This window comes from Drosophila arizonae, chromosome 3 (genome assembly GCF_054131065.1).
Source record: "Drosophila arizonae isolate 15081-1271.41 chromosome 3, UAZ_ARI_1.0, whole genome shotgun sequence".
In the NCBI taxonomy this organism is placed as follows: domain Eukaryota; kingdom Metazoa; phylum Arthropoda; class Insecta; order Diptera; family Drosophilidae; genus Drosophila; species Drosophila arizonae.
In genome coordinates this window covers 18,359,792-18,386,374 of record NC_142923.1, presented here as the reverse complement: position 1 = coordinate 18,386,374, position 26,583 = coordinate 18,359,792, and the positions used below count along the sequence as shown (strand labels likewise).

Below are 26,583 nucleotides of genomic sequence, written 5' to 3'. Positions count from 1 at the left end.
TCATGTGTATTTCATATATTGCAAAGCATTTAATAAAGTTAGTAATGTTTTACGATAATTTTTTCGGTTAAAAATGTGTATAAAATAATTTTAATTATATATAATTATTTACGGATATAAACACATTTATAAACATGATTAGCAATAATAATATATAAATGTACTTATGTACATACATATGTAATGTAATGTTCATACATAGTACATCTGTTTAAAGTGGTTATGACAGTCCGTAAGACCGACCAAATGCAAATGCTGGGCTTTAAAATGGCTACAAGCAGCAAGAGTAACGAACGCAGGTCACAAATGCTCATACATGTGGCAAGGGACTACAAGTGTGTGTGTGCATGCCCGTCGCGAAATCATATTCTTTATGCGTATCAACGCTTTCATACCCTTCCCACGAATAACCATCGAAACGCTTACATGTTGCTTGCATGAGCGTGACAAACGCTTTTATAATTTCGGTATACCCTTCACTCAAAAGGAAAGAGCTGGGATCGTCGCGAACAATTTTCAATTTCTGTGCGCTGCTGCTATTTGAGAGGCCATGGAGAGAGAGAGAGAGAGAGAGAGTAGGACAAATAGCGCATAGCCGTGCTTCATATAAGAATGGTACCATTTCGTTTGAGCGCTTGCAGCAAACTGATTTTGTCGTGCAATAATTTCACTGCTTGAGCCTCAAGAGACTGAGCCGAGCAAATACGAAGTTGTGTAGTCTCCTAGGCGCATTTTTTCGTCGGTGAAAAAATTTGTTCTAGATGTCTAGTCTATGTGTTCTCTGGTTAGTGGTCATAATAAAGGCAGCCGACTATCCCTTAAAAAAATACTTAGAGACGTCTTTGGCAATGCCAAAAATAAAAACACAGCATGCACGCAGCCCGCTTTATGCGTTCGTAATGTGCATTTGAAACACGAATGCACAAAATTAGATTTAACCGTTACGTAACAGGTTACGTTAAACGTTACGTCACCGCTAACAGAGGCTAATTGTGTATGCATGTGTGTGTAGTGCAGTTCTATTGTAATTTTCAATATTTTATTCATTGTTCATACACAAACATGCAATCAATTACTATTGTTTTTTATTATTTTATTTTATTTATATAAATTTTTAATATACTTTCATTATTTGAAATCATTTTGTATACGAGAAAATTTTTAAAAATTTATTTTAAAATCTAAAAATATATTCATTTTATTTTACTGAAAACTATTTAGGAATTTTCACTCAATATTTTTATTTAATATTGTATTATATTTAAATTAAATTCAATTTTCATATAACTAATGAATAAAGTAATTATCAATTCGTCTTAAATTTCTGCATGAACTTGAGCAGGTATAAAGCCCTCTGGAAGCGTGAAAAAAAAAACACTGCAGCTGGCAGCACTGGCTGCCGTGCATACTGTACCTCAAGTTAAAAGCGGGCAAAATACTGATAAAAAAGAACACGAATATGTACATTCGTACAATACATACATATGCATAATTATGTATGTATTTATTTATTTTTAATTTTTTTTTTTATTATTATTGAATTGTTTTTTAGTTCTTTAGGTGGTCAGTGAATGCATTCAAATCTGTTTACAATTTGACTTTTGTATTATAATTGAATAAGAAGCTGAACTGCGCTGGGGCCGTAGTGGGGAAGATGAATAAAAAAGGGGGTGACGGATAAATGGGTCGAACTTAGCAGAACTTCCAACGATTGCCGCACTCGTTGCACATGACGAACGTGGTCATCGGCTCGTCGGCGGATCGCGTTTGCAGCTGGTTGTAGGTGCAGTTTCGCTTTTTGCACTTTCCGCACTTCAGCAGATCCGTTTTGGTGCCTTGCACAGTGGCCAGCTGGGCGTCGTTGATTGCCTCCTTGACGAACTTTTCGCGCAGCTTCTTCATCTCGTCGCTGGCCATCTCCTCCGGTGTCATTTTAGCCAGCTGCTTGGCAGAGACGGCGCCGCACATGAAATTGCCACGCAGGCCAGGATTTTTCGGATCTTTCAGATTGGCGACTCTCGATCGAATGCGATTCTTGTACTTCATATCGGTATTCTTGAACTCCGAGTAGATGGCATCCTCCAGCTCGGCGGCCATCTCCTCGGGCTCGGCACAGCCCTCGGGCACCTCGCCAATCTTCAGCGCATTCGTCAGCATCTCACGGCATTTGAGACGAACTGCATCGGTCATGCCCCCGGCTGGGAATGATGTTTGCGCCGACGACGGCTTCTTCTCGTCCCGCTTATCTTTTGTCGAACTACTGCTGCTGGACTTGTCTTTGCCGCTGGAACTCGATTTGCTGGCGCTCGATGTTGACTTTGATGAACTGTTGCTGCTCTCTTTATTGCCTCCAGCTCCGACTGCCTCTTTGGGCGTGGAGTTGCTGTTGGCACTGGCCGCGGGGGGTGCCGGACTGGCCAAGAAACGCTTCCAGTTCTTAATTAAAGTCTTCGCCAGGGCGATCACCTCGTCATCCTTGCTGCTTTTGCGCAGCTCATTCACCGTCATCCCGATGCGTGTCTTGGTCAAAATTTCCAGATTAATGTTGAGGGTTTGCAGTGCTTTGAGCAAATCAAGCGCCTGATCCTGGCCCTGTAACATTCAACGAAATATGGGCACTAATTATAGACAAACTATATATTACCTTAACTACAATTTAATTGCATTTACTCACTGTTCCATCGCTGGAAGTTGAAATTTTGCCAATTTTCTTTTGAATCCGAAACACTTCGTCCTCCACGCTCATTTTTTCGACAGGTTTGAAATCTGGTTAAATGAGAATGTTTGACAGAACAGAGGTTATGTTAATTGTGGTTTAATTAGTTTTAATTTATGCTTTTCAATGTGTTTCCTTAGTTTAGTTTGTCGCAATTGGTCTATTACATTATTTCCCTCCAATAAAATGTTGTTTACTAATTTTTCTTTTATGTATTCTTTAGAGTTATTCTATTCTCGAACTAGTTCCAAATACCGCGGCCGCCGCATATGCTGAACACGTAAAAGTGCCTTTTTGAGTAGATGCTATTAACAGTGCAATGGTAATTTTATGTTGATGCAACAACGGTCACATTGCCCCACTCTGTTAAGTGCCAAAAGCTATTTTTGCAGTGTTAACGTTTCGAACTGGACGCGCTGAAAATTAATGAAATCTTGGCGTGTGTGTTTTAATTAAAACAGTTGTATATAAGTGGTGAGTACTTTTTGTTTTTTAATTGTTTAAAATGATAGAGAGCTGTGAAAAAAAAAAAAAAAAAAAAAAAACAAATTATATTGTCTGCTTTTCTCCGCAAAGTTTTTGAAATGCAACGTTTTAAATGCGTCTATTCTTTTTAATATTCGGAGAGACATGTTTATTTGGAAAAATAAAGTTGTTCTTTTATATAAAAATGTAAAAATTTAAGTATGAATGCTTTTAATAATAGAACATCCGACCATTATTTCACAATTGTCAATTTTTGCTTGATTGCCTATTCTCGTGCACTTCTCTTTCACCGTTATATTTCAGAGTTGTCAACTTCCCGCAGGCGAGCAATATCTTACTTAACTCTCCACATTTTTGCACAGGTCAGCAGCGTTGACAACACTGGTGTTGAAAAACGGCAATTCCAAAATGTCAGCTTCAGATTCCTCTGTGATCTGTTCTTTCGTATTTCTCACTAACGCTTTCATTCTAATTTTACAGTCATCCTGTTCGGACGTTAACGGAACGTAGTGTGAAAATTTTGACATTAGCAAAAATAAAAAATATATTGATTCATAGATATTTAAAGGTGAGTTTTAAGTGCAATTATTTTAATTAAACAGATCAGCTTAAAAAGGAAAGATTTATTCAATATACGAAGTTATTTATATTTTAGTTTAATTAATTGTTGTTCATCGTGTGACTTTCATTTCGATTTTGCCTTTCGCGTTTGTTTTATTTTTGACGAGAGTCCATTCCGCACGCATTCCATTATTTTGCGTTTTCTCCTTATGTTAGGCTTGTGTACGAATGCTTTGATTCTTATTAGTTTTAGGCAAAGAGAAGTTTATGAAGAGGAATATCTGCATGCCTCCGAAGGGCTTTGATTCGTTCATAAAACACGCGCGCAGCGCAAACGGCAGCATGCTGCGCACAATGAGAACAAGCACAGTCTTGTTTGCTCTTTAAATTTGCTTAATTTATAACAGTATTTGTGCAAATAAAAACCATAACCTTAAAAATAAAATAAAAAATATATATTTTAATTATATATAGAATAATTAAATATAATTTGTAAAATCATTTTTTTTGTCATATGTATTATTAAAGAATTATTATATACTCTATAACATTTTCTGCCCCATTGAATATAATGCTGCTCTTTAAAATATTAGTTTAGTAAACGTAGTAAATATTTTATTCCCAATTACATTTATTTTTATCTCAAAAGACAATTTTGGATGCTCCTAATTTCTCAGTATGCATTGTTAATTTATTACATTAACAATGATGCATTTCTAAAAGCCTCTTGATGTTGACAGATAGTTCTAGTATGTCTCAAAAAATTAATCGTCTTCAAGCCTTTATAAATAAATAAATTACAAAATGGTGTTATGTGAGCTCTGTCCGACTAAAAGAACCCTGACATGTTAGTTGGACCTAACCTTATGGGCAATGGGTTCGGCATATAAGAAGATTAATTATAGTAAGATGTAATGTAGGATAATTTAAATTCAATACAACGTTAAAAGGTTTTTTTTTTTTTTTCTGTTTATTTTTATCAAATAATTTTTATATATTTTCTTGTGGTTTTTAAACGAGTTTCTCTCAACTTTTTTGTTGAATTAGGGCTTTCATGTTTTTCATATTCTCTTTGGGCTCAAAATACAATACAATATTAGTCAAAAAATGTATTTTTTTCATTTTCATTTTGGATTTGTGGTTTAATTCGTAAAATTGTTGTTGCCATTTCATTCAAGTATTGTTCATAATCAACTTCTTTAAATATATATATGTCTGTATATATATATATAATTATTTTTAAGAGATATTTTTATACAATTTCTAATTGTAAAAGCATAAAATTTTACAGGTTTTACATAATTTTGGTTTTGTTTGTTGTTTTATTTTATTCTTTCTGTGTTTTAATTGTTTATTTTATTTTATTTTTTTTTACTTGCTTTTCCTTGTAAGCGATTTTCAAATTAGTCGCGTGTGTGTGTATGTGTGGTAGTTTGTGTTTAGCTCTACTTAGTAAGGTTTTTTTTTTATTTATTTGCTCCAATAGTTAATATAAATTTTGTATTTATTTTTTATAAGGCTTAAATGTAAATCTTTTGTCAGCGTGTGTGTGTGGGTGCTTTGATTAAATTTAGTATATATGATGCACATTAATTTGTTTTTATAATTAATATAATAGAGCATGCATCATAGCGGTATACGTATATATATGTATAATTGTATATATATAGTATCTTAATTTTTTATTTTATTTTTTTTTTTGAAGAAACACAATTACAAGTTTTTAACACATTATTTTTTTTTTTGTATAGTTTTTTCTTCTATTTTTGTGGACTACAAAATTTTGCGATTTTTTTGTTTTTTGTTTTTATTTTTGTTCATTTATTAATTTTTAAAATACAATTTTAACACAGTAAAAATTAAAAAAAAAAAGAAAATGCATTTTTATATGAGGGCGTATGCATATAAAAATGTGTTTTAATTTTAACAAAAGTAAATGTAATGTAGGCGTTTTTTTTTTTTAATGAATAATTGCCTTCCCATTGATGAGAAAAATTTAGTTCGTGATGTTTTTCTCACTGGAAAGCGAACTGTATTTATATGATATAAATTTTGAAACAGTGCTAGGGAAAATGAAAAACGGAAAAAAATTGAAATAAAAAACAAATTTACAATGCGTGTCATAGTAATAGAAACTTTGCTCTTTAGTTTTTGCTCTCTAAATTGCTTTTGCTTATGATTTACAGTTTGGTTTTCTTCTCATATTATGTATATATATATATTTTCTTTCATTGTATATATATTTATAATTTCTCTCGTTTGCTCTTATTGTTTTTATCAAATTTATTTGTTTTTGTTGCTTTTGGCTTTGGCTGCGCTGCGGCCGCCTGAAATGAAATCAAATTTTCCAACTCTTGCTTACAGTTCGTATGTTTGTGTGTGTGTGTGTGTGTATGAGTGTGGGTGTGTATGTGAGTGTGAGTGATATATATATTGGTTATCTGTTTCTGCTCCTAATCTGCAGACACCAACTCTTAAAAATTGAATGCACGCCCGGCGCCTCAATCGAGCGCCTCCCAACCTCAGCCTCCTCATCGTTCTGCTCCTCTCTGCTCTTCCAACATTTAATCTCCAAATTCAGCTTAGGCGAGCGTTGGGAACTGACGCTCATCGTTGACCTTGGGTGCAGCATTCTGTTGCCGCTCGTTGCCAAAACGCTTGCCAGCATGTCCACCTCCAATGCCACCGCCCAAGCCGCGACGCTCAATCGGCGGCCGATTACCACCTTCGGTACGAACAGATGAGCCACCGCTGCCACCCACATTGCCGCCATCGGCATTGTTGCCGCCTTGCTGTCCACCGCTCTGCTGCGGTCCGCCTCGATTGCCCTCGCTGCGTGGTCCGCCGCCGCGTGGTCCGTTGCGTCCGCGTCCATTGAAGTTGCCGGCGCCGCCGCCACGACGACCGTCGTTGAAATTGAATTGAATGTCAAGGACGCGCTGCTGACGGCCCACGCGTTGCGGATACATGGCAGGATCGTATTCAAGTTCCTCTTCGCTTTCGTTCTCCTTCTTTTTGTTATTGTTCAGCACAATCATTTTCTTCCATTGCGACGTGTCCTCACCTGCAGCATAGATGTGAAAATGTGATTTAAATTTTGAATTATAATATATATTCATATACAAATACAATTTATAGTCTATAGATAACAATAATATTGTTATTCGAGCCTTTTACAAGAGTAACTATACATCAGGAACTTTTTAGATATACTATCAACATTTTCTTCATGCTAGACATCATCTAATTTAAAAGACTTCCCTACTTATCAACATTTTTGAAATTTTCAAGATTCCCCAGAATTATTCTAGTATATCATATTACTATAGCTATACTTATATAAACATATCCCTTATCTATATTCAACCCACCTTCGCCGGCTTTGCGTATGTTGAACTTGGGCTTGATGCGCTGCTGCTGTTGGGCCTTCCATTCGTCTAGGGTCAGCTCTTTGGTCTCTTCCTCTGGTGGTGTTTGTTCGTTCGATTGCTCATTGCCAGATTCGTCGGCCTTGCCTTCGGTATTGTTAGAGTTGTTTGCATTGGAGTCATTGTTGTTGCCGCCTTCATTGCTCTTGTTAACATCATCGATGGCCTCCTTAACCGAGCCCCAGTTGTGAGCGCCAGCTCCATCGCGTTTATCAATTGCCTTGACACCTGGTTTTGAATTTTAAAATAAAATATTAATTATATAATATATGTAAATATATAGATTGTTTTACATCAACCTATTCGAAATGGTTAGTGAAAATTGAATCTTATCAGGTTCTAGATTATAGTGGAAAATCGTTGATAAGAAACTAGGGGCCGGAAAGTGTTGACCTCTATGTGACAAGCTTTTGGAATTAGGGTTTTATTTTTTCGGAATAATAATGCTTATAAAATGACAGTTTCTTTAGTTCTTGAGCAAAATCTATAGAGGCGGCATTTCCCCCCAGCCCACAGCTAAATGTGTGTGTATTCTTTGCCCCCCTTCTAAGAAATGTTCCATGGCGTGGAAAACTTGTGTGGGATAGCCATGTACACGATTGACGGGCTTTGCGGGTTGGTTGCGGGGGAGAGGGCCTGTAGTAGAATCAAACTATTTTTAAACATATTTCTATACAGCGTGTTTTGCGAGTGAGGCTAAAGAAATGTGCGCCACACTCATTTCGCTTCTTTACAGTTTTAAAATATGGATTCTGAATGAGTAAAATCAAGAAATGCGCCCGAGTATAATTAGTCGAGATAAACCTTTTGGGGTTAGGAATAATCAGAAATAATAATAAAATATGTATATAGACAGAGTTATATATACATAGTTGGTATATCTATATATATAAAATATCTATGCATGTAGCTCACCAGTTCTATCAGAGCCCGATTGACGATCAAATTCACGTTTACGATTGTTGCCCTCAAAGTTGCGATTCTGGCGCTGTGGCCGATCACCACCAAAGCCGCCGGAGGCGCGATATGGTCGAGGATTGCCATCGGCACCAGTCGAATTGCCAGAGTTGCCACCTGGAGCGCCATTTTCGCGCACGTTGCGGCGATTGTTGCGCTGCTCGCGCGTTACCTCACCCCCGGCGCCGCCACCTCCTCCATTCTGTTGACGAAAATTGACATTGCGCTGTTGTTGTTGTTGCTGCCCTTGACCAGTTTCACGTGTTTTGCGCGCAGCGACCGTCGAGCCAGCCCCAGCCCCACCTTGTTTGCCGTTCAGTTTGTCATTGTTGTTGTTGCCCTGTGCCGTTTTCTTGCCATCATTTTTGTTAAGTGCACCTGGTTTGTTTTCCTTTTCGGCTTGATTTGGCTTTTTGTTCGCGGCGGCTGCTGATGCTGTGCCCGCTGGCTGCTTCGCTGCTTTGGCAGTTGGCGCCGTTTTTGTGTTGCCCGCCGCTGCTGAGGCGCCAGTTGATGGCTGCTGCTTCTTCTTGGCCGCGACAAGATTATCTAATGGATCGCCAACATCGTCGTCCATGAACAAAAGTTCATAACGATTTTTACCGGCGCTATCCATGTTGTTGTTATTGCCTCTATTGCTGTTATACTTGCAATATAATCTTCCGATTGATTTTTCCACACACAACTGATTTTTATGCAAAAATCACACACAGAATTTCAGAGTTTTCTGTCAGAAAAAAACTCGTGTGTGTTTGGTCGCTGCTGCTGCGCCTATAAATGTAAAAATATATAAGTATGTGTGTTTTTGAGATTGTGTATTTGTTTGTTAATGTATGTGTATGGATGTGTGAGCGAGTGTGTGTGTGAGAATATAAGAAATTGGTTTTTTTAGTCTTGCTTTTTGCTATTTTTTTCTTTTCGTCGTCGTGTGGTGTGTGGTTGCCTGGCTGCGCTCTAACCTTAATTTTCTGCGTTTCTGCTTTGGCTGCTACACACAAGCGTGAACATCTACACACATATATACTCTACTCAAGCGCACATGTGTTCTACACTACCAGAAGGCAAGGCGAAAAAGCGCAAGCAGCATGCTGTCTGTGTATACATACACAGAACAGAGCAACTCACGTTTTTCACTTAACAGAGCGGAGCGCATTGGTGCGCTTAACATGCTCTCATTTCTGCGTCGGTGAATGGCAAAGAAATGAAATACCAAAACGCAGCTGTGTTTAGTGTGCACGCTGTTTTGTTATGGCGGCAAATTTGAGTTCGTTGTGCATATGTAAATGTATATTAACTGTGTTTATTAATTATTATTATTTCAATCTTTCAGCTTAGTTAACGACCAAGAGTGATCATGTCTGACTGGGAAGATGAGGTGAGTTAATAATCATATTAATATATGCATGCAATTTAACTAAATAGTGCTTTTAATATAAATTTTCATTTAGCCTGTTGTGCCTGAGCGCACCGATCAGATTCGTAAATTACGTGATAATGTCAATCGCGACAATAAGGAGCCACCATCGAAATCCAAAGACTTATCAGAATGGAGCGATGATGACAAGCCGAATGAGAATCGTCAGGGAGATGGCAATGGCTATCGTGAGCGACGTGCTAATGGCGAAGGAGGTGGATACCGAGCACATCGTGAGGATGGCCATGGTGGAGGCGGCGGCTATCGTGGACGTCGCGATGATGGCCAAGGAGGTGGAGGAGGTTACCGCGGACGTCGTGATGACGGCGAAGGTGGCGGAGGTGGAGGTGGCGGTGGCGGCTATCGCAGGCGTATGGATAACAATGATGGAGACGGGGAAGGTGGAGGCTATCGTGGACGCAATGACGAAGGAGGAAGAGGAGGCGGTTATCGCGGACGTCGCAATGAGAACGATGGTAAGTGACTCTACACTAGCAATCATTTTCTATATCTACATAGGTATTTAGTAAGATTCTCATGAGTCGTGAATTTATGTCCAACTATATGTCTTGTGTGTCGTTTGCTCTTGTATCGCCTCTAAATTGTCTGTAATGCTCATAGCGGATCATTTGATGTGCTTCAATTTCAATGTGCCCATGAGCTATGATAAGGAAACGATTGCAGCATTTTTAAAGGATCTAAATCTTAATTCAGCCAGTCAGTCGCTCGTTGAGTTACGTAAAAAACGCGACTATTTGCTAAAAGCTTTCAGAGAACTCGTTAAGCAGGAGTGGGCAAAACTGGAGGAATCGGACCATAAACAGCGAATGGAGGAATTGAAAAGATTATGCCCTGTCTCTGTTAAAATGTTAGACATAATGCCGGATATAGAAGAGTTCCTCAAACAGCCAGAGGATGAACTGCTGCAGCTGCATCGTTTGGATCTCAATCTTCGGCAATCGGGTGAGCAGCAGGAGAAACAGCTGCAGCAGTTGCAGCCGCAGCAGCTGTTGGAATCGCAACTGAATGGCGATGCAATCGTGGTGCCGGGACAGAGTCGAAAAGTTGTAACGCGAACGAGCTACTCCACAGCTGGCAGGAGAGATCGAAAGCTAGCCAAGGAGCAGAATAGAGAAAGTGTCATAAAACGCATAACAAATTTGCTGAAGAGTGCGTCTCGTAACTACGAGCTAAATGATGGGGTCGTAGAGCCGGCCGATGAGGAATTGGCCATAGAAATGCCAACGGAGCGAGTAGAGCAACGAGTGCCAACACGTTGGCTATCGGAGAACTTTATGCGCTTGCGAGAAATGCGCAAGCCACATTTTCCTGATTCAACTGAATTGGATCAACCGCTACCCTGGCCATTGGGCGTATACAAAAGGATTTGGCTGTCCAATCGACAGCCGCCTCTGGCACTGAACATGTGGTTTGTGCATCGTGCAAGTGACTCGGCTGCTAGGCGAGAGCAGGAGCTGGAACAGTATGAGCTGGATCTCGAGCTAGCGCTGCCACGTCAGGATCTGCAATCCCGCAGTCAGAATACGCCCAGTCATGGCGGCTTGTTGCCGTTGAGTGTGCAGGATAGTGGAGGCAATGCGGCCCAAATGACCAGTAGCCATGCGGCATCACTCTCCAATGATGGGTATATACTTCTGTCTCTCTCTAAATCTATAAGCAACAAAAGTCGTCAAATGTTTTTTTCCTTCTCGACTGTTCCTATTTCTATCTATATCTCTCATATCGATTTATGTATGCATACTGCTTCCCACATTCTCTGTTTCCAAACGTCTCTCTATTTCAAGATGTCCACACTTCGCTTTGGCCTTTCAGCTTCGATTGAGTAATTCGACTTCGGCTTTCCTAAATGTTTCATTCCGTTCTCACATGCCGTCTGCTATGAAACACTAGCTTGTATTTATATTGATACGACATTCGCTTCATTGTCTGCATCGCATTGACTCACTCTTTACTTTACAAAACTGCAATTTTCTGTAGTTTTACTCTCAGACTATGTAGGTTTCTCTCTCTATCTCCTTTTCTATTTCTGCTTCTATTTCTTTTTATCTATTTTGTCATCTCAATTTCAATATCTCCTTTCATTCTATTTATCCTTCCATGCCTTTTTATCTATATTCCATCTCACTTTTAATATTACCATCCCTCTTTCCGTCTCTTTTTGTCTATCATATCTCTCTATCGCTAAACCTTATCTGTACTTACAAGTATCCATTTATCCATAATCCCATGTCTTTTAGGATATATCTATCTGCTTATCTATCTATCTATTCCTATTCATATTTAGCATATCTCTCCATCATTTTCCTTTATCTCTACTTCTCTATATATAACTCCCTCCTCTCTTTCTATAACTTTATCCACTCACCTTATGCTAAACTGCTTCGCCGCCACATTAGCCTTGGTTGGGTTGGGGGTTTATTTTCCTTTTTGTTGTTTTTACTAAAATTCGGTTGATTTATCTATAAACACGCACTATATATTATACCTATTTTGGTATACGGACAATTTTGACATTCACTCGAAACATATGAAACAAAAATGATTTAAATGTGTGTGTAAATGCGATGGGGGCCTCCTGTATGTGTGTGTCTCTCTGTATGTGTGTGTGTTGTGTTTGTTTGCCTCTGTTCGTAAATGTAAAATAAAAACTCAACTGATATCAAACAGGCTGTGCGCTTCACATACGTCCTTCGGCTTTCCAATTTGGACTTTGACTTTTCCACAACTCGCATGCTCGATCGATCTCCTCTTTCTCTAAATATTGTGTTCAAAAATGGAGCTTTGGTATATTCGTTTTGAAATTTGATTAAAATTTAAATCAAAATCAAATTTTATTAAATTGATCCATTAAATCATATTCAATATTCGCTCTCGCTCTGAGCAAGAGCCTTCGGCTCTTTTCGTTTTTGTTTCGTGTCGCTCTTTGAACGAACGTCGTTTCGGGAGCAACAATCAATTCATTCTATAGCAAAGTAGATTCCTTGGTTTCAGTCAGACAGTATGACTTTCAGAAGGCAGGATGGACGGACGGCTGAACAACGAATTAAATCCATATAATCTTTTTATTTCGTGAGCCAGTTTATATAGAAAGTTGCAGGTCAGTAGAAGAATTCTCTAGACGAATTTCAATTAAATTCCGTAAATAATAATATAGAAATTAAATATCAATATAGAAATAGATTTATTTACGATAATATCAAATTCAAACTGAATCAATTTCAAACTCATTTCTGGACACAATATTTTGTTTGGCCATTTGATGCTGTTGCTACTCCATGATTGACCTTATCAGAACTCACAATTGCAATTGGTATTGGTATTCGCAGCCTTTCCGCCGTGCAACTGACAAGCGGCGGCAATCAGGCAGCTAATTTATCAGCCGAAGATATCTATGCTGTGTGCCCACCGCCGATGCCGCCTGTGACACCCATCGATGTGGACAATGGCGGTGGAGTGTCCATAGGAGAATCTGCTGCTGCTGCTGCTACGGCGTCGTCTTCTGCTGCTGTAGATGCAAATTTGTCAGCATCGCTGGCATTGCGCTCGCGTCATGCATTCGCCTCGACGCCTTATCGCACGCTGTTGCCGGCTATTGACGAGGAGCCACTGCAGCAGATGAGACCCTCGACAATGCCACGAGTTCTGGAGCTGAACGAAGTATCGACAGCTGAGTCGTCAGTCGGAGCCACAGTGATTGAAGCAGCGGCTGTCGGGACAGTCGATATAGCTGTCTCCCTGACGCCACCAATGCCGCGTGATTGGACCTCGATATTTAGGCCACGCACTGCTCTGCCAAATTACACAAGGGGCGTGGGATACGACAACCTTCTCACTCCGCCAAGAGGTTTGCGCCGGCGCAAACGGAAACGCAGACAGCCAGACGCAACAACAACAGCAGGAGCAGCAGAAGCAGCTGTGACAATAGCTCAAAATCAATTGGAGCAGATTGTGAATGTGCAGCCGCCCAGCAATGATGAGGTGATGCTCGATTATTTGTCCAATCTCTTCCACCAAATATGGTCAGAAGTCGAGGTACCAATGGCAGTGGCAGCAGCTGGACAAATTGACCCAGCGCCAGCTGCAATTGAGATAACAGAGTTGCCTCCAGGAGCTGAAGCCAGAGAGTTGATTGAGCATCAGCCAGCAGCAGCAGCTGGGGAAACAAATGAAATGCTGGCTTCGTCCATGAGCACGGAGAGAACAACCGTTGTAGAGGTGACGGCGCCACCAACTCTATCCACCGACATAGATGGATTGCCCGAAGGATCAACGCTCGCCTTACCACTGCCCGAACTGGGCGGCAGATCTCTAGAGCAGGCACTGCCATTGCCCCTGAGCTTGGATGAGTTGCCTGAAATGCCGTTGGTGACTTCTATACAGATTATCCAACAGCCTTCGAGCGCGGTTGTCAATGCTGGTCAATCGATAACTGATCTGAATGAATCAACTGCCATGATACAAAGCTCAACCGATAAATCGCCTGGGGCAAAGGAAGAGACCCGCCTGAAGCGTGTGGAGAGAGAGTTGCGTGAGAGTCTCAGCTTCATTGTGGAGCACAAGCATCTGTTGCGTCTTATGGTCGATCACAATATCCACTTGAGCGGTAAGCAACAGAGGGAGGATCAGCTGAGGAGTCGCCATGGATCTGCCATAGCCACCAGCATAAACTTTCCTCAGTCGGACGACAACGAGGACAGCAGCGACGGCGTGCGATATGTCGCCATTCCAGCGATGTACACCTACGATCCACAGATCATACTGAAAATGTCGGAGGTTAAGCTGAGTGTGATGCATAAACTGATTGGCGCCTTAATCCGCAATGATCGTGTGGATTTGCGTGCCAAGGGTTTCTTCCAGACGCGCATGGAAGCTGCCATTGGCTATCGTGTGCTCTTCGAGCTGAAGGCAGCCAACATAATCTCGCTCGATGCAGATGCTCGCTATGCAATGCTATTATAGAGGGAGAGACGGAGAGAGGGAGATGCGAGAGAATTCGATCGATGAAATGAATTTTATTTATGTAATGTTGATTGAACGTTAATTTTATCTTTACTGAATTTTAAGATAATTATTAATAATAATCCAATGTCTATTTTAAGGCAAATGTATTTCCAATTGCATAATTTTAAAAACATTTTATCCATTTTAATTTCAAGACTTACAAAATATTATAAATAATACATTTTTACATATATTTTATTATTCAATTACAAAAAATATATATATTCAGCATTAAGAGATTAAGATTGAGTATATTATAGAAGGAAATCTGTTGAACAGGATTTTATATTTTGATTTTGTGCATTTTAAAATTGTATTTAAGATAATGCATATTGCATATGAAACGAAAGAATATGAATAGAAAAGGGAAAAATGAAGATTTTTGAGAGATATAATTTCTAAAATAAAATAAATATGTTACAATACAATGTTATGTATTGAAATATATGTACAGATTTTTGTTTAATTTTATATAATCATGTATCTATTAATATTTTAAATAATAGACTACATTTATTTGTTTGCTAAATTTTAAAAATATTTTAACTCTTATTTTTAATTTTTATACATATCTATCGATGTACACAAAATATATATTCATTTGGTATTTTTGCCAAACAAAATTTTATATTATTATTTCAATATGATTACAATGAATATACGAGAATTTTCAATTCTCATCAAGAATATGAATAAAAATATTTGAGTTCCTGAATTGAAAATGGAAAATGTAAAAACAAATCGATTTTTAAATGTTATACTCCTGAATAATATATTTCTATTTCGTTTTTGTACACTTTTAAACTAACAAATAAATTAAATTTAAATATTAGAAATTTAAATACTAAAAAAATATGATGAATATTATTTATATGTTTGTTTTTGTGTTGTGTGTTTATCCATGTTTCGCCGTAACTATTTAATTTTTTTTTTATCAATATAATATTAATTGAAAATGTTCAATTTAGAGTACAACAGGGAACGCGGCGGAGACGAGCGTCGTCACCGTGATCGCGATGGCGATGGAGGCGACATGAACAACAATCGCGACGACGTTGGCGAGGAGGGCGAGAAGCAGAAGGCCCGTGAGTTCTATATACCACCCGAGCCGACCAACGATGAGACTGAAGTGTTCAGCACTGGCATCTCGTCGGGCATTAACTTTGCCAAGTATGATAATATACCTGTTAAGGTAGGTGTATATCAATTACCCTTGCGAATTGGTAATATATCTTCAACATTTCCAGGTGACTGGCGAGAACGTGCCGCCCCCCATCAAGACCTTTGATCAGGCACGCTTGCGTGGCAGTGTGCTGGAGAATGTCGTCAAGTCGGGCTATGTGGTGCCGACGCCCATTCAGAAGGTGTCGATCCCAGTGATAGCCGAGGGACGCGATTTGATGGCCTGCGCCCAGACCGGCTCTGGCAAGACGGCAGCGTTCCTCTTGCCCATTCTAAGTAACATTTTGGACGAGAGCCACGATCTGGAGATTGGCAAGCCGCAGGCGGTGATTGTATCGCCAACCCGTGAGCTGGCCATCCAAATCTTCAATGAGGCCAGGAAGTTTGCGTATAGCACTTATCTGAAGATTAGCATTGTCTATGGCGGCACCTCGTTCAAGTATCAGAACGAATGCATTACCAAGGGCTGTCATGTGCTGATTGCGACACCAGGACGTCTATTGGACTTTGTGGATCGCACGTTCATCACATTCAATGATACGCGCTTTGTGGTGCTCGACGAGGCCGATCGCATGCTGGATATGGGCTTCTCGGACAGCATGCGCAAGATAATGCATCATCAGACAATGCGTGCGGAGCATCAGACGCTGATGTTCTCGGCCACCTTTCCGGAGGAGATACAGCGCATGGCTGGTGAATTCTTACGCAACTATGTATTTGTGACCATTGGCGTGGTCGGCGGCGCCTGCTCCGATGTGCAGCAGACCATCTACGAGGTCAACAAGTTTAACAAGCGCTCCAAGTTGATGGTGAGGCGGGCAGATTGTGACTGGGAGGGGGGGAGATTGAGTAAACTCAAGTTTATTTTTAAATATTTATATTTTATAGGAAATTCTACGTGAGGGGGCCGATGGCACCATTGTCTTCGTGGAGACTAAGCGTGCCGCAGATTTTCTGGCTTCGTTTTTCTCGGAAACCGAATTTCCAACCACGTCCATCCATGGCGATCGTTTGCAGAGTCAGCGCGAGCAGGCATTGCGTGACTTTAAGAATGGCACCATGAAGGTGCTCATTGCCACGTCCGTTGCATCACGTGGTCTTGGTGAGAGATGCCTCCAGCTGTTTATCTATATTTTGTTTAAACTAAATCTCTCTTTTGGTTAGATATTAAAAATGTGAAGCATGTGATTAACTATGACATGCCCTCAAATATCGATGATTATGTGCATCGCATTGGACGCACCGGGCGTGTGGGCAATAGTGGACGTGCCACATCCTTCTTTGATCCCGATCAGGATCGCGCCATTGCCGGCGATTTGATAAAGATCTTGGAGGGTTCTGGACAGGAGGTGCCCGATTTTCTTAAGGAAATGGGCGGAGGTGCAAGCTATTGCGGTGGCTCCGGTTTTGGCGGAATCGATGTGCGCCGTGGTGTAAGTAGTGAAATCCTCTTGCGAGGGCTGTTTGAAAAGTTTATAACTCTCTTTTATATTCTAATTCATTTTTGAATTTATATTTTTATTTGTATGACTACTTTTATACTAAAATATTTTAAAGTCAGAGTCGCGCATTTTTTTTTAATTTCCTATTTTATATTATAATTTATATTTAGTATTATCTAATTTATATTATATTTTATTCTATTTGTATTTTCTTTATGTTCATAGGTTAATAATGCCAACCCCGTCAACTTGGAGGATGAACAAGATTGGGACTAAATTAGTTTACTCTATATAACATAAATATCGACTTTTGCTTACCAATAACAAAAAGAACAACAACAAAAACAATAATTCTAACAAACCGAACAACAGAAAAAAATGCAACAACCAGAAGAAGAGCTTCAAAAAATACAACAACATTAACATTGGGTATTACTAAACGTAAATTATGTTAATCTTATAATTCATCTTATAACACAAAGTTATATGAATATTTAAAAAACAAAATTCGAGGAATGCACCTAATCATTATTTTTGTTAAACAAAATTATTGCAAATTTGTTTAACATTTTATTAATCTGAATTAAATAAAATCATTTTTCGTTTGACAAAGTATTTATTAACGGCTTTCAATTAAATTTCTCTTAATAAACTAAGTTTAATAAATTTAAAGAGAGCTACACCAAAGGCAACAGATCAAACTAACTGTCAGAGCTACATATATATGTAAACCAAATAGAGAAAAAGAGAGGCATAGCTTTTGACAAGATAATCATATGTTTGTTCTTTTTGGGGTTTGCATTTGTAATGCTTTCGCTTGCTCTTTGCCTGCCATGTGCTGTGCTGTGCTCTGCTCTGCTTTGTTATATGCCGGCTTTTTGCATGCTGTCTGCAGCATGCGGCTCCCTTAACGGGCCCCTGCAGGAATCGTGAGGCGTGCATGAAAACAAAAAAGGCAATACAAATTTTTGCCTTGCTATGTTTTTGTCTTTGAGCACGCACGCACACTTTCACACATGCATACACATATACACGTACGCATACGCACACAACAAAATCAATAAATGCGAAACTCACCACGCGTGCTCTCGCGCTCTCTCTCTGCAAATGTGTTGAACTTTTGCTCCGCTTAGTATTTGCGTGTCATTTCAGTCTCTGACGGCATTTTCCAGCGTGTGAACGTTATTTCGACCGGGTGCGCAATAAATTACAAAACTAAAACATTTTGGTGGTATTTAATGAATTAAGAATTTACATTTGCCCAAATCAAATGCAAATGCTGTGTTGCGCTAAAAAGTGTGCTATATTTGAGTGAAAACGGAGTGCATTAATTGAAGTTTGTTTGTGTTGAGTTTTGTTGTTGTTGTCGCTGTGGCATTGGTTTAACCTAAATCGCTTCTTAGCGATTATGAAATAACGGCTTCAAGTGGCACTCGTCGCTGTTGTTGCTGCGGCTTTGATGAACAACAACAACAATAATAACAATACCAACAACAGCAACACTAACAGCAGCAACAACAACTAAAAGTAGGCAACAAGAATGTAACTGTTTAGTGACGGCAACGCACATTGAACCCGAGCGGGGATGTTTTGTATGCAAGATCCCGTTACTTGCAATATTACCCCGCATGGCAAAAATTCCCCCAGCCCGCGCACGCATGCTTAGCCGGCGTTGCGTGTGGAAGACTACAAAAAACAGTTTATTTTGCCTTATTCCTTCTCTTTCTTTTTGTTTACAAAGTTCAACTGTGAATATGACTTGCTCTCTCTTGAGCTCTCTCACAGCTCCGTTCAAATGAATAGCTGCACTTATTGAAATTTAACCAAAATTTACGGTCCTTAAGGCATTCCATTTGCACAGTGGGCTGTTTTTATGAATTTTTAATTTTGTAATTGAAGTTATTCGGTAAGTTCGCGTGTTTCGTTTAATACTCTTCCGCAATTCATAAGCAATATCAGTGAATCGGCAAGTTTTATGTTTAACTGTAAAAGAAAAGATTAATGAATGAATGTTTTTCCAGAAGACTTCCGTAATACTTTTACGTAATAAACACGCCACGACACTCTTTTTTTTTACAAAAAGCGAAACTCCACAATTTCGAGAAATAATTCATCAAAGAAAACTAATATCCAAAGTGAACAAAAAAGACAAAAAATTAAGAAAGAAAACAAGGGGCAAACAAAACGCAATATAATAGAAAGCCACAAAAGAGAAAAAAAGGAAAAGACAATATTTGTTTTTAGTTTTATTTTTTATTATTTTCATTTTTATTTTGGCACACAATGAGCCAAAGTTTTGATAGCTTAACGCACGGCGGAGGCGGAGGTGGGGGCGGACGGCGCGACTATGCGGAGCGACAGTCCTCGGAGGATGTGCCGGATTCGACGGCAACAACAACAACAACGACAGCCGGCGACTTAGCCGCTGGCACAGCAGCTGCCACACTGCGAGATGACGAATTCAGCGAGGATAACAATTTCGAATCGAATTTGCGACGTCGCAAAGGCAAAATAATATCCTGTGCCAAGGAGACAATTGAGAATGGTAAGAATGTCACTCTTATACATATGTATATGTAGCATGTCTTATATATATAATATTGGCTACAAGCAATCCCTTCAAAAAGTATTTTTAAATACGAAAAATCTACCCACATATTTAATTGTAATCTTATCGTAAAAAGAACTAAATAAAATAATAAAGAACTGCTCTTTATCACATAATCTTCAACTCTCTTAGAAATTAAATCCTTTTGTCACTCTAATACATATCTTATACATATAAGCGATCGCTTTGAAAAGAATTATTTTCTTTTATACCATTCTCTTCTCTCTCTTTAATATTCAAATCCTAGTGAGGCGTTTTTTTTCTGGCTCACTTATTGACTTTGTAATTTGCCCAATAAACACACCTTACTAGCACGCAATTCGGCCTTCTCTCTGCCTGTCTCTGTCTTTCTGTCTCAAGAGTTTCAGTCGAGACGCCAATTTCGTAGCTTGTTAATGGGCCAACCCTTATGTTTGGGCACCCTTAAGGCAAAGCCATAAATATCATATGGATTTCTTCGATGTACTCTTTTCGTATGATATGGAACACACGCAAAGCACTTCACATCCTTGACCCATAAAAATTAATTTACCGCCTGAAGTAAATGTGGGAAAATTACTTACTGCTGGGCATTCCCATGTGGGTGTAAAAAATCATTTGCATTAATTAAATTGAAAATTAATATGAGAGAATAAAGAATTTGCCTGCAATGGCACAGTAGAGCTGTAAGAAAGTGTAGAAGTAAGGGAAATGACGTTGTTGCCATCAGTACTAATCTCTTTAGCTTAACATTAAAGAGCGGCAGGGTCAGTACAATATAATAAAGGTAATTGCGCATCTATAAGTAAATGTACCAGGCAGTGGCATAAGCAAATGCAGGAGTAAAAGAGATGACGCATGAATTTTGATCTCTTTAATTTAGCATTCAAGAGCGGGCAGGAGAGAGCAGAGCATTCAGGTTCTCCTTTCCTACATTAGATATGCAAATGCAGGCTTCCATAAATATGAGCGCAAGTGTATGTATAAATATGCACAGCGCTGCTACTATTGTTGGAGCTGATCTATTTATAGAGCGTATATTGCATATGTGTGACGGTGAAGCCTCTGCTCTTGGTGCAATTGTATTGGTAATCAGCAGTTCGTTGCTTTACTTTAAAAAATGCATTCGTGTTGAATAGAAAGAGAGAGCAGTGTGCCTTTGCTCAGCGAGCGCTGCTGTCATTGGTTGAGCTGTCGTTGATCTCCTTGTTGTATGAGCGAGCAAGGTAGATGAATTGAGAGCGTAGATTTGGTGCTGTGCTCATCGTGCAATTATAAAGGCTTAATGACTCTATTAACTGCTGTGCTGATGCTTACTTATTATACATATTGGAGTTATATTATATATAATTGTAAAGAATGTTGAACAACTTCGTGATAAATATTATTGCATCCAAGGACTTATATTTAATTTTCAAATTGCGCAACGCATTTCTTGCCAAATATTATTCACTCCAGCTCAAAATGGCGGACAATTGAAGGGACCTAAGAATTCCAGCAAAAATAATCAAGGAGACAGAAACAAGCAAGGGTAAATGAAGAATAATATGAATAATAAATGAGCAATTGATGTCAACTGTCAACGAGCGAAAAAGAGATTAAATTAATGCTGCAATTTGCGCCACACATAATAATTTAATGAAATTAAAAAATGAAAGGCAACAGAATATATTTGTGGAAATTAATGGAAGAGAAGCTAAAGAGCTCAAGGCTCATATAATAAAGTATTTTTGTTATAAGCAGATGAATCAGCGACTTTACACTTTAACAAAGAGTGAAAATATTATTTACATTATTACACTGAGACAAATAATTTTTGTTGTTGTTGATATTAATACGAATGTCCGCAGAGCTTGTAGATACAAAGAAATGTAAAATTGAAACGCTGCTCATTTCCTTGTAAAATATATATAAGAAATGAATAAAATAATATTTAACATTTTTGGGTTAGCAAAAGATTAAAAAAAAAAAAAATTTTAATTCTTTTTTATTTTTCCCTATGTTTTGTTTTTTGATTCATTACATTTAAGATCGATGATTTTGTTAGACCACCCTCGCAGCCACACACATACAAATGCACTGTCTTGATTTCTGACTCTGTTTTTAGAAATAGCGAGGATTTCCGTGCGCCAAAAAGAAGCAAAAAAAATACAGACATGACTTTTAAACTTTGCTCGCTTGACGTATAGCTACGCTCTCATCCTGACGCCGCACCGCCCCGCCACACCCCAATCTTGTTCTGCTAATGGCAAGAAGACGCAACTGCATCGCGTGCGTTGGCCTGGCGTGAAAATTTCTAAAGTTTCACTTGGAATTGGGCACTGGCGTAGGAAAATGTAAGCAGCTCGTATCGATTTTTTTTAGCTGCGATAATGTCTGGCGGCCATTAGGGCAATCGTTAGGCTGCCTACCGCACCTCGTAAGCCCCATTCTTGTTTAATATGCCATGTACTCTATATATTTGCCATCACTGTCACAGGCCCCCTCCAACGTTGATTGTCTGGGCCCCATTGTCCGTGCTTAGTGTTTGTTTTTGTCCTTTTGATGATTGTTTTCGTTGTCAGCCCTATGAGCAGCGGCCCCTTGCCTGTCGCCGGGCCATCAATCGAGGCGTCACCCGCAGACGTTTTATGGCTCCGAGGACTCTGGCAATAGATTGGCATTGCCTTCTGCTTTATTAACCCCTTAGCCTCGATTCGTTCGTCTGTTGTACGTCGACAAATTACAATTTATTTCTTTCCCTCCCTCTCTAAATAGTTTTTCGAGTATTCCACATGATTCATTTGTTATATAATTACCCGTAAGTCAAGCCATTTAGTTAACACTTAAAGCGCAAAAAAGCTTGATTATATGTCATATAAAAGTTTAAACTGAAATATATTTGAGCTGAGAAGAGATTTGTTTGCAAACAATCGAAAAGCCATTAAACCAGTTCTCCAAGCGCAACACGAAAAGGTCTCGCAGTCTAATGGATAAATAATGCCCACATCTGGCAACGCTTGCTATGATTCGGAAGGGTATTTTTATGTCTAATGAAATGGAATGAAACGGGTGTATCAGCTGTATATAAACAACTAGAGCAGGTTTCATAGAGCTGAGCTAGGGTATCATTGCATGGTCTAAGTCAAAATGAAACAAACGGGTATATTGGTTTTAGAAAGCAGTTAGCAAGAATAGTAGAATATAGCAGCTGAGTTCATTTAGATATAACCCGGTTTAATGTGTTAATAGCGATAGCTAACAAATCAGCTTGAAATTTAAATAATAATAATAAAAAAAAATAATAATTTAAATAACTTCAATCATATTATAAATTAATTATCTTTTGGTATTCAAAAAAATGTAATTAAATGTAAAAATCTAATTTTTAGTTATTTAAAATATATAGTATATAAATATAGTCCAAATTATTAAGCACATTATAAAGATCTAACTACATTTTTTGACCGAAAAAATACCTATCGAAATGTATAGAATATCTTATGTCGGTTCATATATCTTTTAAATTATAAAGTTACTTTTAAAGGTGTCCAGGGTAGCTGCTACTCAGGCAATCTCGATTAAACCACGCATGGTTTTTATATACATTTTCCTTTAGCTCAACTCAAATGGCAGTCTTCAGGCAAGTGTCCAACATTTTGTTGCGGCTTGCGAAATAAAAAAAAAAAAAAAAAACAACAAACAAAATATATGAGAAATATGAGAGTGCTATAAAAAAAACGCTGTGTGGCAAATATACATACACACATGGGTGTTTTTTTATTTACGGTTGTTTTTACTGTTGCTTTTTAAGTGTGGCACAAAGAAATGTCAATATTGAATTTAATGAAAAACTACGTAACAATGCAATCTAGAAGATAATAAAAACACAGAAATGTTTAAATATTCATGGGAGTAAAGCGATATTTAAGGAATTTGACTTTAAGAAAATCCAATGTGTAAAATAAAATAAAAAAATAAACGAAGCCATTCATGGCTAAACTGAATCATTGGACTTCATCGGCTCAGAGCCTTTCATGGCAATGGGTCAATTGTGCCTTTATTTCTTCACATGTTTTGTGAAAAGCCGATTAAATTAGCTCGATAATGAAGCAATGGTAGCGGCTTATTTATGTTTCCTGTATGTGTTTTCGTTGTTGTGTGTGTGTGTGTGAGCTGTGAACCCAAAACTCAACTCACAACAATATTTGCATATAAATTTTGGTATGCCAGTTGCTTGATGAGCATCGACGTTGATGACGGCGTCGGCTTTGCGGGGGCGGGGAACGTTTTGATATGCAAATTCTGGTTTGATATTGAAATGTAGAATAAACTTTGGCCAAGTTGTATAATCAGTAGCAATGTCCTGCGGATTTTCAATTAATCTGGATTTATTTAAATCTGCTTAAAGCGACAATTTGCTTGAATAGAGAACAGAGCAGGCTTTAAAGGTTGGGGATAATAAAATCGATAGAGTTTAAAGTCACACAACTGAAAAATTTAAATTAATTAAGATTGGGAACATTTTTCAATATCTTGTACATGAAAGTAAACTAGCTAAGTAAATGCGTTAAGTAATTGAAATAACAGCTCTGAACAGTAGGCAGAGTATCCCCAAGTCGAGCACTCCCAACTAGAGCACTGTGATATAGTTTATTGAACGTTATTTGGTTCACAGAATTCAAATTTAGTTTAAAGCATTTGTCAATAAAAATGGTTGAGTTATGCAAATGCTAGCTGTATCAAGTATTTCTATATTTGTCTGCAAAGATCCACAAAGCATAGCAAATGCTTGTCCTGTGGCTAAGTTATTCCTCTGCTCCCAGCAGCAAAAGTTTTCATCTGCATGTTGCCAGCAGCCAATCTGTCAATTTGTGCTCAGTCAGGTGTTCATTGAACTACCGTCAGGTGCAATATGTTTTTACGCACTGAAAAAAAATAAAATAAAAAAATAACACCAAATAGAAAATAAACAAATTTCGAATGCTAACATTTTGGAAGATTAAAGTATAGATTTGTTTACTTACTTTACTTTCGAAATTGTATTCACTTCTCATTTTCTACTTAAGTGTTTATATTTTTCTTTCAGTGTATTTACATATATGCAAACTATCTTTTATTTAAACATTGACTCACAACAGCTGCACCTCTAAGCCCAAGCCCAAAAATTAGTTTCCAGTTCAAATGTCTCAACTGGCGAGATACCAAGTCAATACCCATCATCATCATGAGCATCACCATAATCATCATCATCATCATTATATCTCTGGCAGCCTGTGACATTGAGAGCAGCTTAATTTCCGTTAAGCATATGCTAAACCTCATAAGTATGTGTTTATAGGTGTGAGTGTGTGAATGTGTGTGACACCTTTGATTGGGAGGCTAATACGATTGGTTTCTGTCGACGATCTTTCATGTTTTAATTCCTTATTGATTAGCATAGCATCACGAATGTATTACGCAGCGGCAGCAGCAGCAGCGTCAGCAGCCGCTATTGCATTTGTCAGGCATCTGAAGCTTGTAATTCAATTCTGAGCATGCAAATGCAAAGGGAATTCAACTGTGAATGCAAGGACTATTAAGGGAGCTGAAGGAGTGGAAAATGTTGAGAATATGTGCAGGGTATATTTTGGGCGATTAGAAATTATTTTCAAAATAATAATAATAAATAATAAATAATAAATAATAAATAATAAATAATAAATAATAAATAATAAATAATAAATAATAAATAATAAATAATAAATAATAAATAATAAATAATAAATAATAAATAATAAACATTAAATAAAATTTTTAAAACCTGATTTCCATCAAATTGGAATATTTGTTTAAAAAAAGCATTGTAAATTTTTTTAAATATCAGACCGTTTCAGTTGAGTTTAGTGTATTTTCTTTGTCTAGCGTTAGCCTCAATTTTCGTTCAGCTAGCGCTATCTATTCATCTATTCATGTGTTAACCATGTGCAACAATTTCCTGTTGGCAACTGCTTGGGCATGTGGCACACGTAAACTAAATCCACTCCAGCTAACAAAATCCACTTCCCTTTGACTTCGGCCCTAAAGTGAAAATACCATCTTTTGGTGGTTTCGTTTCCTTTTTTTCTCTTTCCAAATCCCTGCAAAAGCTAATCTCAGCCGATCAATCTGCATTTTTCACATGCACAAGCTATGTACATATATGTATGTGTATATCTGTATAGACATTGTTGTACTTTTATGCCCATGTCCGGCGGACAACCACAGGATGAGAACAAAAGAAACTAGCGTAGAAAGTTGCAGCAGTTGCTTTCGCCAGTTGCCACACCTGGCCAACCAACTAGGACTAACTGGGAGTGGGCAACTCGTGGCACCCACGCCGACTTCATTTGCCGTAAAAAAAAAAAAGGTTTCTACATTCTAGCCAAAGCATTTGGTTTTCTATTTATAAATGAATACGCTGCATGTGTCTAAATATTTTGGCATCCAGCCAATTCTCAGGCAACTTGTTTTCTCACTTTCTTCTTTCTCCTCTCTCGTCCATTTTCAAGTAATGGCTGACATGTGCGGAGCGAAATCGAATAATCAATTCGAGCAAGTAAATGTCGAAATCCTAGCGAAACTCTATTAATATTTCAACAGCAAAAATTGAAGTTGACTCTTCTAAATATATATAAAACTTTAGAAGTGAGCTCGCCAAGAATGTAGATTGAATTTCAGCTAAAGTTTTTTATATTTTCTCTAAGGCCAGAATTCACAATATAATTGTTAAAAATCTATATGTCCATATAAAGCTTTATTTATGAAAGAAAGGATTACTGCAATATTGT

The 26,583-nt window shown here is 38.2% G+C and overlaps 4 protein-coding genes across 34 annotated transcripts in view; 2 read left to right on the top strand and 2 right to left on the bottom strand.

The window, feature by feature from the left end:
* Positions 1 to 1,462: 1,462 nt before the first annotated feature.
* TfIIS (RNA polymerase II elongation factor) lies at positions 1,463 to 3,023 on the bottom strand. Of its 3 annotated transcripts, none has more exons than XM_018003516.2 (3): positions 2,884 to 3,023; positions 2,675 to 2,766; positions 1,463 to 2,592 (listed from the first exon to the last, which is right to left on the bottom strand). In XM_018003516.2, exons 2-3 carry the CDS (start codon positions 2,744 to 2,746, stop codon positions 1,693 to 1,695), a joined length of 972 nt encoding a protein of 323 aa, XP_017859005.1. In that variant the 5' UTR covers positions 2,747 to 2,766; positions 2,884 to 3,023; the 3' UTR covers positions 1,463 to 1,692. The 3 variants fall into 3 exon arrangements, with proteins under 3 accessions (XP_017859005.1, XP_089319394.1, XP_089319393.1); XM_089463268.1 differs by having other exon boundaries at positions 1,463 to 2,618; positions 2,884 to 2,944; XM_089463267.1 differs by lacking the exon at positions 2,884 to 3,023 and having other exon boundaries at positions 2,675 to 2,877.
* A 7-nt stretch (positions 3,024 to 3,030) lies between these two features.
* On the top strand, positions 3,031 to 17,823 carry LOC108611061 (ATP-dependent RNA helicase vasa). Of its 7 annotated transcripts, XM_089463265.1 has the most exons (9): positions 3,046 to 3,190; positions 3,683 to 3,770; positions 9,479 to 9,523; positions 9,597 to 10,038; positions 15,553 to 15,776; positions 15,832 to 16,575; positions 16,655 to 16,868; positions 16,931 to 17,199; positions 17,434 to 17,823. In XM_089463265.1, exons 3-9 carry the CDS (start codon positions 9,503 to 9,505, stop codon positions 17,482 to 17,484), a joined length of 1,965 nt encoding a protein of 654 aa, XP_089319391.1. In that variant the 5' UTR covers positions 3,046 to 3,190; positions 3,683 to 3,770; positions 9,479 to 9,502; the 3' UTR covers positions 17,485 to 17,823. The 7 variants fall into 7 exon arrangements, with proteins under 7 accessions (XP_089319385.1, XP_089319386.1, XP_089319388.1 ...); XM_089463260.1 differs by lacking the exons at positions 15,553 to 15,776; positions 15,832 to 16,575; positions 16,655 to 16,868; positions 16,931 to 17,199; positions 17,434 to 17,823 and adding exons at positions 3,506 to 3,564; positions 10,184 to 11,207; positions 12,910 to 14,681 and having other exon boundaries at positions 3,045 to 3,190; XM_089463262.1 differs by lacking the exons at positions 15,553 to 15,776; positions 15,832 to 16,575; positions 16,655 to 16,868; positions 16,931 to 17,199; positions 17,434 to 17,823 and adding exons at positions 3,506 to 3,612; positions 10,184 to 11,207; positions 12,910 to 14,681 and having other exon boundaries at positions 3,045 to 3,190.
* vig (vasa intronic gene) lies at positions 5,182 to 12,227 on the bottom strand. 3 transcript variants are annotated; one of them, XM_018003515.2, is made up of 4 exons: positions 11,949 to 12,227; positions 8,107 to 8,919; positions 7,135 to 7,419; positions 5,182 to 6,827 (listed from the first exon to the last, which is right to left on the bottom strand). In XM_018003515.2, the coding sequence occupies exons 2-4, from the start codon at positions 8,762 to 8,764 to the stop codon at positions 6,346 to 6,348; spliced, it is 1,425 nt and encodes a 474-aa protein (XP_017859004.1). In that variant the 5' UTR covers positions 8,765 to 8,919; positions 11,949 to 12,227; the 3' UTR covers positions 5,182 to 6,345. The 3 variants fall into 3 exon arrangements, with proteins under 3 accessions (XP_017859004.1, XP_017859001.1, XP_089319392.1); XM_018003512.2 differs by lacking the exon at positions 11,949 to 12,227 and adding an exon at positions 9,108 to 9,266; XM_089463266.1 differs by lacking the exon at positions 11,949 to 12,227 and adding an exon at positions 9,047 to 9,181.
* Positions 17,824 to 18,359: 536 nt separating the features above from the next.
* The window catches only part of wwk (anoctamin 8 white walker), a 33,825-nt gene continuing 25,601 nt past the window's right edge, over positions 18,360 to 26,583 (top strand). For 5 of the 21 annotated variants that reach the window (XM_089463825.1, XM_089463824.1, XM_089463806.1 and 2 more), the window contains exons 1-2: positions 18,360 to 18,544; positions 19,230 to 19,753. In XM_089463825.1, coding sequence (XP_089319951.1) covers positions 19,492 to 19,753 — 262 coding nt within the window. In that variant the 5' untranslated portion in view covers positions 18,360 to 18,544; positions 19,230 to 19,491. The other 16 variants (XM_089463821.1, XM_089463815.1, XM_089463813.1 and 13 more) reach the window with 16 other exon arrangements.